At 40.6% G+C, this 12525-nt stretch overlaps 1 protein-coding gene across 7 annotated transcripts in view; it reads right to left on the reverse strand.

The window, feature by feature from the left end:
- The window catches only part of dcaf11 (ddb1 and cul4 associated factor 11), a 51752-nt gene that overhangs the window by 36023 nt on the left and 3204 nt on the right, over positions 1 to 12525 (reverse strand). The window contains exons 1-5 of one of the 7 annotated variants that reach the window (XM_077735686.1): positions 11722 to 12083; positions 7221 to 7419; positions 4846 to 4973; positions 4653 to 4771; positions 668 to 732 (exon numbers count right to left, since the gene is read on the reverse strand). In XM_077735686.1, the coding sequence (XP_077591812.1) occupies positions 668 to 732; positions 4653 to 4771; positions 4846 to 4973; positions 7221 to 7405 (497 nt within the window). In that variant the 5' untranslated portion in view covers positions 7406 to 7419; positions 11722 to 12083. Of the gene's footprint in view, positions 1 to 667; positions 733 to 4652; positions 4772 to 4845; positions 4974 to 7220; positions 7444 to 11510; positions 11696 to 11721; positions 12084 to 12525 lie in introns of those variants that run through there. The other 6 variants (XM_077735685.1, XM_077735684.1, XM_077735683.1 and 3 more) reach the window with 6 other exon arrangements.

The raw sequence follows: 12525 nt of genomic DNA on the forward strand, positions 1-12525 counted from the left end.
AAACACGGGGAGGCGAGAAACAAGGAAACTTGGAAGATGGAACGAGGATACGAGGACACATGGCAGGATAAATAGGACAATCTGACAATGACAAAATAATCAGTGGGGTTTAAATGGACAAAACAGGAACTAATTATCAATGACGCACAGCTGCATGAGGAAAAGCAAATCAGGAGGGACAAAAAGGGTAAGAAACGAACATAAACACACACGGAGAAGGTGAAATAACAAGACCAACCCAAACCTAACGATCCCTGCGTGATAAGATTAAATTTAATTTGTATGGTATTCCATCGCACATTGAGAAAAAAAACTCAGTCGATGCGAATACCCCTAAGAGTAATGTTTATGAAGTATGGCTTGGTAAACCTACTCTTGGGATTTTTCTCAAAAATATACTTAAGAAAATGTATGCCCCGATTAATGTACCGTATTTTCACACCTATATGAAAGGCCGCAGTCTCAGTTGCTAATGTATTTTCTGTTTATTATCAATACAAAAGGTCAGGTAGTAGCTTTTTGGTGGAAAAAATCTGAGTTTCTGCCTATAATTCATAGATATAGAACTCGATCTCAGCACTTATTTTCAAACAGATTTCAAAATGACCTTATACCATCTTTAAGGTCAAGTTTCAAATGTCCGCATTCTGCATTAATGAACACTTACTGCGAGCGGATGCGACTGCATTCTCCATGGGAAAAACTTGAGCTTCTGCATCTTCCTTGCTCCCTCTAAAGAAAACAGGAAAAAACATTGTTGCCAACAACTTTTTTACTTGGACAGTGTTTCCTAACCAGTTTTGAGCTGTGGCTGACTTTTTTTCCATGTGCGCATTGACAGTGTGACAAGGAAGAACCCTCTCATCAGAACCCAAGCGGTGTCCTGTTGTTGGACTTCTGAGCTCGGCATGGATTTATATTAATGAACACCATGTTCAAGCATGAGGTTGTCCATACGTGCACTTGTTAGTTGCAGTTTAATGATCGACTTTGTAGAAATGTCATCGGAATTGCGGCTGCATGTCTTGGTGATGGTGGGGGAAGACTCCAGCAAACACAAATGTTTTGCGAGGGGCTGACGGAGTACCCAGTCAGAAGAAGTTTCAACTCCTACCTCGGACAGAGCTTCTCTCATATTTGGGGAGAGGCGAAGGACATTGATTCCAAGTAGACAAAGGGTGGTCAGTGCCTGTTATGGCGGCAATCGCAGGACCCGCTGGGGGAGACTGGCGGTAAGGGATCCTGACAGGCTCAAGAAGGGGCCCTATCAGGCCCGTAAGAATCCGGAGGCAGCTGATAGGTACCAACAGGCCCAGCGGCAGGGGGTTTAGGTGGTCTCTGAAGCCAAAGCCCAGCCGTGAGGAGTTTGATATGGACATAGGGAACGACTTCAAGTAACTTTAGGTCCACCACCTAACATTGCTGATCTTGACTTGGGATGTTGTGAATCGGTTGTGAAATAGATCAGCGGGTGGCCGCCGACCCAAGAAAATACAGACGGCAGCCATAGAAGGAATAGCAGCCATCCGTAGAGGAAGAAACAGATGGCTGAATTACTAGAATTAAAAGAATCCCCTTAATGGTATGAATCAAAAGACCATAATTATAAATTGGAAGAATTTGTGGCCGAAGAAAAAAATCTACGCTTAAGGATGTTCATCACTCAGCTGTAGATAAGGCCGTGAAGCCCGCTACACTGACGATGAACTAGCAAGATGGCGGCGCGCACGGGTGCAGCGGCTCACTGCTCTCCAGTTCGTTCGTTTTCCTACAGTCGCCAGGATCTAATCACTCAAAGACTAAAGAAATAATCCTGGACTTTCGCAAGCACAGCACAGACCTGGCCCCACTCCTCATTAATGGAGTATGTGTAGACAGAGTCCAGTCCTTCAAATTTCTGGGAGTCCATGTCACGGATAGGCTCTCCTGGTCTACAAACACCACAGTGGTAGTGAAGAAGGCCCAGAAACCACTCCACTTTCTCAGGGTACTGAGGAGGAACAAATTGGACACCAAGCTTCTGGCAACCTTCTACAGAGCCACTGTGGAGAGCAACCTGGCATACTGCATTACAGGGTGGTATGTCGGCAGCAGACAAAAAAGCCATGCAGAGGGTGATTAACACTGCCCAGAAGATCGTCGGCTGCTCTCTGCCATCGCTGGAAGACATTGCCAACCCCCGGTACCTCAGAAGAGCCGGGATCATTGTTGGGGACCTATACCATCCTGGACACGGCCTGTTCCAGTTGCTTCCATCTGGCAGACGCTACAGGTCCTACAAAGCACGGACAAACAGGCTCAAGGACAGCTTTTTACCAACAGCCATCAGGACTCTGAACCTACAGCAGCACGAGACGTGACGACAACACAAATCCCTTCTATGAAATTAAGTCGCAGTGAAGTAAAAGGAAGGTCGTTTGACGTGGATCTGCCTTCTACAGGCTGACTGAGGGAGGGTAAGTAAGAAGACAGTGAGAGGTAAGTGATCCATCTTATTCTTGTTGGCATCGGTGAGGCAACTTGCAGTCGCCGGATTGATGGCGCTCAAGGAGGCGGAGAGCTAACAAGTATGAATATGTCATTAATGGGTCTTGCCTGGGAAGACGAACTTGTGGAGAAGCACTATACAATTTCGTCATACACTGCTGAGGGTATACTAGGCTTTTTGTCAAGTCAATGATGACGACAATGCCTGTTTCTGATTTTCATTTTCATTACACCGAAACACCTTATTATTGTCATTGTCAAGTGGTAATTTGTCGTATTGACACTAAAAACCAAGAAAACTAAAGAAATAATGCTGGACTTTCGCAAACACAGCACAGATATGGCCCCACTCATAAATGGAGTATGTGTAGACAGGGTCCAGTTCTGTAAATTCCTAGGGGTCCACGTCACAAATAAGCTCTCATGGTCTACAAACATCACGGCAGTAGTGAAGAAGGCTCAGAAATGTGATGCGAGACAGAATGCCAAATTACGAGTCCGTAACTATCACTTATTTAGGTATTTTGTTGAGTAAACACAACTTATGGATAATCACTACCAATTTCGTCACGCGCAGTTTCTGGGTGTGATGACAGTAGGCTTTTCTTGTTGATGATGACAACAGGGTCTATGTCCGATTATTATTACTATTAATATTATTATTATTATTATTATTATTATTATTATTATTATTATTATTATTATTAAACTCTCAGATATTAAACTCTCTCTCATGAATATAATTTTCAGAGTTGGTTTCAACAGTAAACTCTCTGTCACCATTTGAACGGTGACCAAAGGGGATCAAAAGGCCGGCGACCAAACGTCCGAGTACCAAATACTTGTTATAAAATAAATAACTTGGAATTTTGTTTAAAACAGAGAAAGTACTGTAATGTAATTGCAATTGGAGTTGGAGCCGCAGAGCCAGAGCATGCCCTGTGCATGTCACGTGAACACACCGGTATCGGTAAGAGTGAATTTTGGAAACGCTTCAAATTGATTGTCTCATACAAGAGCAAAAAGACAGGCACCCTGACGCTGAGCAGGCATTTAAACAGTTGAAATCGTCAAACCTCTTATATTATCATCTAAAAGATGTAAATAATTATATAGTCTTGTTTAACTTAGATTTTGTTACAAAATACAGGCTTTACATAATCTGTTATCATAAATCGATACCCCCCTCCTCCCGACTCAATTTGGGAGTCAGATATCTCACAAAAATAATATGAAATTTCCGGCTATAGCTAGTAGCTAGCGTAACTATTCGAAGGCTGTCTTCCATGCTTCGTAAAGCTGTGTTGATGTCGATCGCCAGGCCACAATCCTTTGGGTGTATTGACAAAATAACTATATATCCCAGAAGTCACTGCGCGGTACTTATTCTACAGGAAAAATTATAGTGTCGAGGGCTGCTTGTCGTACTTGTGACAGCTGTATAGAATGGTGTACCCAATCGTCTCGTATGTGGAGGTACCACTGTAGTATATAAATTCCTCAAGGCACTGATTGGCCAAGCAATGTCACATGACCATCTGCAGCCAGTGATGGTAAACGGGGCATGTTATCGTGAAAAGACATGATTCGATATGTCTTGACCTCCACGGGAGAGGCCCCGAGACCGACTCACCGAACTCCTAGGGTTCGATCGAACCCAGATTAAGAACCACTGGTCTAAATCTTTGCTAAAGCTGTCTGTAAACAGCCCACATCTATGGAAACCATCCATGTAGTAACTCTATACTTCAAGAAGTTTAATCATTCTGCCTTTATTTTCAAGAGACATTTCTCCTGTTGGAACCATAATTCTTGCCAATTCACTTGGTCCAGTAGCCCTCCAATGTGTGATAACTGCACTGTTAACTGACAAACAAAAATATTTTATCGGTGGCAAGGGCTGTGTCCTTATATTCAACTCAAAATGGAGTGATTCCAAATTTCTTTCTCCTCGCCCTATGAAAGTAAAATTTACTGACGGATGTTTTTATTCATTTGTTTTAGTGTTTCTGAATACCACCGAGTTGCACTTCATTACTGTTTCATGTTTGTGATATGGGTTAGATTTTACAGAATGAAATGTCTGAATGAGTGCTCGCCCAACGCTGGTAATACCATGCTTTTGCCAGGAGTAGTAGCAGCACAGGTTGAGCTTTGAGACTAACCTTTGTTAGCATGTGTGTGAAACTCGTTTTTCCTTTCAGGTCAGACGAATCAGTGGCCAGCAGGATCTGAGTTCGGATCTCACTGCGGTCTACCTCATGTGTGTCAGGCTGTGTGTCCACTGTCAGGGAAGAACATTGCATATATTTATTAATAGTCACATGGTACATTTGAGTCACCGCTTCCTTAGGTTACCAGGCGGATTGTAGCGGTTGCTTAGCCGGCCCTCCCACGCGTCATCACTATCCTCATCGGAGTCCGAGTAAGACTGGACCAGCTGCAGACCTGTCGCTCCACTGCCATGGACCAGTCTGACCTGGCCCCTGCAGAGAAATAAATAAATTTGAAAATGCAATGGGGACCTTCAAAACACTGAGTGTTACTCCCTCTTTCTTAGACTGGTGCCACGGCATTGTGTCATTGTAAAACATACGTACGTCTTTAGCAGTGAGAGCGGGATCTGTATGAGGATAGTGGGAGGTGAAAGTTTGGAAATTTAAAGTATGGCTATTATGGATGTTTAAATACTAATTAAATAATAGAGTGCTGTCAAAGGGTATTCAAAAATAAACAAGCCATCAAGACTTACATGGTTACATAACAAATAAAATTGCACTAAAAAATAATTTATGTAATGTTTTGGATCATTCTTTAAAAAAAAAACACGACGAACTAGGAGTATAGGAGTTGGCAGAGAGCAATGGATGACTCAATGGAAGTCGATTAGAACACAGGAAAGCCAGAGACATGGAAGCATATTGGGCTCCATCCACTTCGCATATATTGAATGGTAGGGTTTTTAGTCTTAAATTATTATATATTTGCTTGCAATGAAGAACTCTTTGCTTTACTTAGAAAAGTTATTTTAGTACATCTGCTTGCAACGCAGTAAATGCTTTGCAACTTAGTTCGACCAAACAACAGGAAGGTCGAATCTTCTTGGATTGCTGGAATGTGGAGAAGAACCTTTGGCTCTACATGACCTTCATTTGTTTTGAGAGCTAAGCCTTCTATTGTAACTAGGGTCCTTGACTATTGACTTCTTACTCCTATCTTCCCACCCCTCCCTGGAGAGCAGAGACGTCCATTGCAACTGGGGCCCTTGAAGCTAATAAGCGGAAAAGATTTGTGTAACGCCAGAATGAACCTGGACAAGGTCGGTTCGATTCTCTCTTGATGATGTTTGTTTCAAAATTGCAAACGCAAAAATTGGGAGCACATGCAAAAGGCGAGGCAGTGAGAGAGAGGTGTGTTTTGCAAGCAAAAAGACAGTTGACGCAGGCAAGAAAGTTTAGCATCGAAAGTAAAATTCTGTTTATTGAGAAAGTTAAGAAAATGAATTATAAATATTGTATATGTGCAGTTCTAATTTTTAGATGACTTTGTTTGATTAAGTTTCATTATTTTGTTGAAAGTCTTATTTTTTTTTAATGCAAAGTCCGACATTCTGTTTGATGCCGAAGTTTAGTTTGAATCATTTTGACACAAATCTTATACCATAGCTGGCGTTTTAAGCAAAAAATAAATAAATATATATATTTTTTTTTAATCATACCAAAATGTTTCATCCCTATAACTCAGAGATTTGGAACTCATTTTTCGGTGCTTTGATCCGCAGCGTCAGTTCCACAATGATTTAAACAAATGAAAAGGTCGTCAGTCAGACAGTTATACGCTTTGTCAGCATGAGAAAGATTTTTATTCAGCTACCCTAACAAATAATCACAGTCAGAATAACTGCGGTAATAGAACCAACTTAACTTCCCCATGAACCTTTGGTGAAAATCTTGGAAATCATATGGGCACGATATGTACTTGCTGTTTTTTTAAATTTCATTTATAGAAGACAAAAATAATTCAGTCTAGCATTTTATCCGTTTATTTTTTCTCTAATTTCTAATCGCTTGCGTCCTGCTGTCATGGCACCATTGCATCATGACGTCATCTTATAATGTGTCGTCAACATGCAGTTCCGTGTATGTTGTTTTTATGCACATATAAGCCTCGATTTAGTCATTTTTTTGTCCGACAAAAGTGGCTAAAATGCGAGTAAATACGGTATTCTTTAAGACAAAATGTCACTTTCAGTTTCACTTGTTAAGAAATCGGTCATCAATGAGCAAAAGTGCTTTACTGTCAGCCATTGCTTTGATCTGCAGCGTCTAACCTAAACCCAGCGTCACTTCCACAATGATTTAAACCGATGAAAAAGTCGTCAGTCTGACAGTGATCCGCTTCGTCAGCATGAAAAAGAATTTTATTCAGCTACCCTAAGAAATAGTCACAGTCCGAATAACGGCGGGAATAGCACCAACTTAACCTCCCAATGCACCTTTGGTGGAAATCTTGGAAATCATATGGCATTGTTTTTGGTGTGAAATAGTGTGTGCCTTGGCTCAATGACTCATGGAATGGGTAAATTGGAGCATTTGCTTGTTGAACAAACACTACATTTTATTTTCTCAGAATCAAACATCAGCTTTCTAACATCATTAGTATAACATCGAAAGTGTAATAAAACCAAAGTGAGAAAATATGTTCATATCGTGTTAAAGGTTAACAAAACTCACCTTCTCAGTAGGTAAGCCAGCACTTCAGCTAAGTCAATGTCCTCTTCTGTTTCTGACACTGTGTCTCCTTGCTGCCTGCTGCTGCCACTACTTTGGTTTTGTTCTTCTAAATTGCCTTGATCAACTGGGTTGTCACTGGAAGACACCCTTCCATCAGACATCCCAGAACGGGACTGTGAGCCCATACAATGAAGACCACCTATCCCGAAGAAAGAATCAAAACCTGAGATTTGAGGTAAAAAAAAAAAAAATTCAACAAAACTTCTGTAAAAAGATATTAAAAAAACAAATCTTCACTATTGACTCATATGAAATATGACCGCACAACCTTGGTGAGGATAAGTGCTATAGAAAATGAATGAGTGAACATGAAATTTGACAGTTACATGTACATATTCGTACAATGACCCACACACACACGTACACGTACACGCACACATACAGGAATATAGAGGAAGTTGTTGCTTATTAAGGAAAAGGGGGGTGAGCATGGGAGACTTTTTGCACCGGTGAATCGTAATATAACAAACAAATTTAAATGAACTTGGATTACGATGCAGACAGTCAAACATGAGTTTTGATCTAACCTTACACTAAATTTAATTCTAATTTTATTTTACATTTTCATTCCTTCTGCTGGCCGGGTTGGCTGTTTGCCCCGCCTCCACCCTCACGTTCAATATACTATGGGCTGTTTGCTGTTGTATTCCCTTCAAAATATTCCGTAAATGATGCACACAAATGTCCTCATAATAGGATAACGCAGGACCACTTGCTAACGAGAAGTAGTCTTGAATTAGCAATAACTCTGCCAATGGGCGCTAATAGGCTAAGGGGGGAAGAAAGAATGTGGTCAGATGACAAGCACCTTCTTGCAAGGAATTCATACTGTTGTCACATTGACGATGCCACCAAGAAGCAAATGAAGAAGCTCCATTTTGATTTGGCCATGATTCCAGAAGGCTTATTGATTTGAATATGTTTAGTGCCAATTATTGCAACACAACATTTGTTTGGTACGCTCAATGGCCCTTGATCTACATACACAGGTGGAGCATATCATGAAAAAGGGTATTTAAGGTGGCCAGTTCCAAGTTGTTTTCCCCTTTGCATCTTCTGTGTGGCAGTGTTGTGCCGTCAGGGCCTTCATATTTTGTCCACGAATACTCATTAAATCATTCCAAATTGTCTGTTGCCTTCCTTTCATTGCTTTTCCCCATGGTTGCACTGTTTCCAGATGTGTTTTCATATTGAAGCATTTAAAAAATCACATTTCAGCCATTGTTTGTTGCCAGGGTCAGAAATCGACCTCAAGGCCTTCACAATCAGTTCTGCAGGCTTTGCTACTGGTGGCAGTAGCTCTGTCCACTCTTATTTTTTTTCGTGTAATAGTCATTCTATCTTTTTTTTAATTGCATTTTAATATTTCTTAATACAATCCTTTTTACTTCACTTTGTACTTTATACTGTTTACTTTAATGTTTTTACATCTTTCTTTGTTCTGTTACCTTGGCTTCTTTCTGCTAGTTCTTTTTTGGAACAATTTAGCCGTGCCTTCGCTGTCATCCATATGGCATTAGCTGTGAATATAATGCAGCAGAACGAGCAACAACGCGATGCCACTGGACAAAAGTGCCGGGAAAAGAGGAAAGTGAGATCCCTCCCCGATAAGATGCAAGGGCTGTCGGCGCTTACCAGGCCGGAAACGAAGTTGAGGGGTGTTGAACTCTGTTACTGATGTTTCTGCAGCTCCATGCTATACTGAGGGACTGTGTGGATAGGCTTGGAAGACTGACTCTGCATATTTTCAACCTCAGTCTCAGTGTGGAGAAATTACCCACCTTGTGTAAGACTTCTTGTGTGTGGTTCCAGTTTTTCTCTCTACGATGTCTTTCTTATCTGTATTCGTTCTTGCTCCGCTTTTGCTCGTTTTGTGTTTTTGCTGCTTTTCTATCTTTTTATTTGCATTTTAATATTTCTTAATGCTTTCCCATATACTTTGCTTTGTACTCTGTGCGTTTTGCTTTGTTGTTCAGCGACCTTTGCAACTCGACCTTACCCATCACGTAACTAGGTTTCTTGGTATTAGTAGACCAAGTTATAATTGGAGCCATTCAGCCGTGCCTCCGCTGTCATGCAAGTGGCATCAGCTGTGAGCAGTGGACGATAGTGCCGCGAGAAGAGGCAACGCTCTAAACCGAGCATTCCATCATTGTTATGGGAGTGTGAGATCTCTCCCCGGTCAGATGGAGGAGATGCCGGTGGTTGCTAGGACAGCTTAGGAGGATCTAGGCAAGAATGGTGATCTTTAAAACCTACAGACTACTGAGGGGCTGTGCAGATCAGCTTGAAAGTGGACTCACTGTGTGGCTCTCGTTTTTATCTAGGTCTGCAATGTCTTCTGTGTCTGCCTTGCTACAGCAACCAAGGAAATGTCCCGAATACGGGAAGAAATAAAGTTCTAATCTAATCAAACCTAATCTAAAATAACTACATCAGCAAATGACAAAAAAAAGAAAAATCTCAGATAAGCAGAGTAGGATGTTGAGAATAGTCAAACTCAACCCACAGACATGTTCCAAAGAGCTACAACAAGATCTTGCTGCAGAAGGTCATACCACATGTGCATAACTCAACTATTAAGCGCATTTTGCACAAGGAGATGCTGTTTGAGAGACAAGCCTTTTCTGGGCACATGCCACCATCAGAGTCGAGGTATGCTAAAACAAATTTGGACAAGCCAGTTTCTCTTTGGTGCTGTGGAATGATGAAACTAACATTGAGATATTTGGACATAACATGGGACGGTATGCATAGCGGAAGAACAAAGCATTCCAAGACAAACACTTGCTATCAACAGTAGAATTTAGTGTTAGTTCTATAACTTTGGGGCAATGTGGCCAGTGCAGATACTGGCAATCTTGTTAAAAGTTGAAGGTAGCATGGATTTGAGTTAGTATTAGCAGATACTTGTGAAAAACATTCAAGAATCAGTGACAAAGTTGATGTTGCACCTTCAACAAGACAGGAACCCTAAACATTTTCAAGTACTGTGGGACCTCAACCTCCGAGTGCCCCGACATATGAGCCGTTATTTATCTTAAGATACGAGACATTTTGATTTACGAGTAAACAGTGGACACGAGAGGCTGCTCATAAGAACATCATGCGCACTGTCTCTCTCCTCGCAACTCCCTCGTATAATGTCTCTGTGGTCGCAACTCCCTCTTTGTAATGTCTCTGAGAGCACTGGGCGGAGCATTGCATTTTTTTCAATGTTTTTCCCGTTAGTCAGTGCAAATGGCGTATATAATACTTGTTGGCAAGTGATCGTGCATAATCCTTTCGGGAGGACATTTATGTGCAGAATTTTTGGAATATTTCGAAGGGAATACAAAAGCAAACGACCCTCGATAGGTTGCTCTGAAAGTCAGGGGTGAGGCGGAGCAAATAAAACTAATGGTATCAAGATGTCAAACAAAATTAGAACTAAGTTTAGAGTTACTATGAAGACCCGAATAATAGTAGGCACTGGAATAATAGTAGGGAGTAGAAAATTCCAAATGAATTAATAATAGTAGGCACCGGAATAATAGTAGGCAGTGGAAAATTCCAAAAATAATGAATATTAGTAGGCACGAGATAATTTTGTGACGGATAATCGTGTTGCAAAGTGGTATTACACTCGTATATATTAGGCCTACCAATACATTGTAATTATGTATATTGCAACTCTACCAGGGGCAATTGCACGTTCTTACTAGTACTAGTACATTAGTAAAAACAGCACATGTGTTTTACACATAGAAAGTTAATGACATAGAACAACGGTGCTGCTGCATGGACATAATTGAGGGAAAAATTAATAATCGTAGACACCCGAATAAGAATCGTAGGCATGCGAAAATTTGAGTTGAAAAAATAATCGTAGGCATTAGGATTAGGATTATTCGGGTCTTCATAGTAGGTAAGATTAAACTTATTTTTTAGTGTCTACATCGTAGTCCAAGTTCATTTAAATGTGTTTATGTTATGTTAAGAGCGCATTGCCATGCAAAAAAATAAGTATAAAAAGTATAAATTGAAGGGAAATACTTCAAATTTGATTTTGGTATCAGGTCTATGGAGATTTTTGTATTTACAAAACATGTTTAAAAATAATTTGACTAGAATTGTCAAGCAACTATCGTAGTTCTTCAGTTAACCTTACAGCATAAAACGACTCCTATTGCAGGAAATATCTTAATTCAGCTCCAAATTTAAATGAAAACATAGTCAAAGCGCAAAAACCTAGTGGACAGCCAGGACCAATGTAATACGTCGTCATGTAGCTTCAAGGTGGCCAGTTGACAACCAGACTGCTCGCAACATCTTCATTCGGCATGTTTGTTACAAAAAAAACAAAAAATGGAAACAACATTTTTACTGTGGTTATCGTGCTCCTACATCGCGAGTTGATATTCGGATGAGTTAGCCTCGATGTTAACGACATCCGCATTACCGTTTAGTTGTCAAACGATCTCCTTGACAGCGTTCTTATGGTATTTCGTTGAGAGCAAACTTTAAGCACCTTTTGGTTGGTAAATATATTCCCAAAATTGGCAGCAAGGGGCTTCATCAATCGTCCACTCGATAGATCAACTGCAGTCAAGTGAGCCGTCGTTTCGCTCTCCAAAGTAAATCCAGCCGCACTTCATTTTCAATTGCCCTCTTACTTCTGGTTTTACGGCAAGGGCAGGAAACGACGGGCGTGAGTATGAACGAGGGGAATAAAAAAACTCGACAACGTCACTGCCGAATACCAGTCGAGCGTTTCGCGCAGTGGACCTCTCATTCAAATCCTGCTTTGCAATTTAATTTAATGAAACGCCACTCTTTAAATATAGTTAAGGAATTAAAATAACGCCTATGATTTTTTGTACATTAAATGAAATACCAATGATTACGTCACAATGCAGTTCGAGTACAGCGTAATCAATTAAATACAAATGAATGAATAGAATTTCTAAATGAAAAACCAAAAGATATACATACAACAAAGCAGTGGTGGGGGGGGGGGGGGGGGGTATAATCCGTAATCAGTGTCGGTTTGGTTTAAATACGTCAAATGGCCTGGGAGATTTTGAACGAATTAGATGTTAATAACAGTAATAATTGAATCATCAATAAAGTGAGTTTTTTTTTAAACTTAAAGGTGTACGATAAACACGGAGTAATCGTCCATCACCTGTTTTGATTTGGGCTAAATAGGTGCAACGGCCTGGAGCTATTGGAGAAATTAAGAGTAATTAATAACAGTAATAAA

Source organism: Stigmatopora nigra, chromosome 16 (assembly GCF_051989575.1).
Source record: "Stigmatopora nigra isolate UIUO_SnigA chromosome 16, RoL_Snig_1.1, whole genome shotgun sequence".
NCBI lineage: Eukaryota > Metazoa > Chordata > Actinopteri > Syngnathiformes > Syngnathidae > Stigmatopora > Stigmatopora nigra.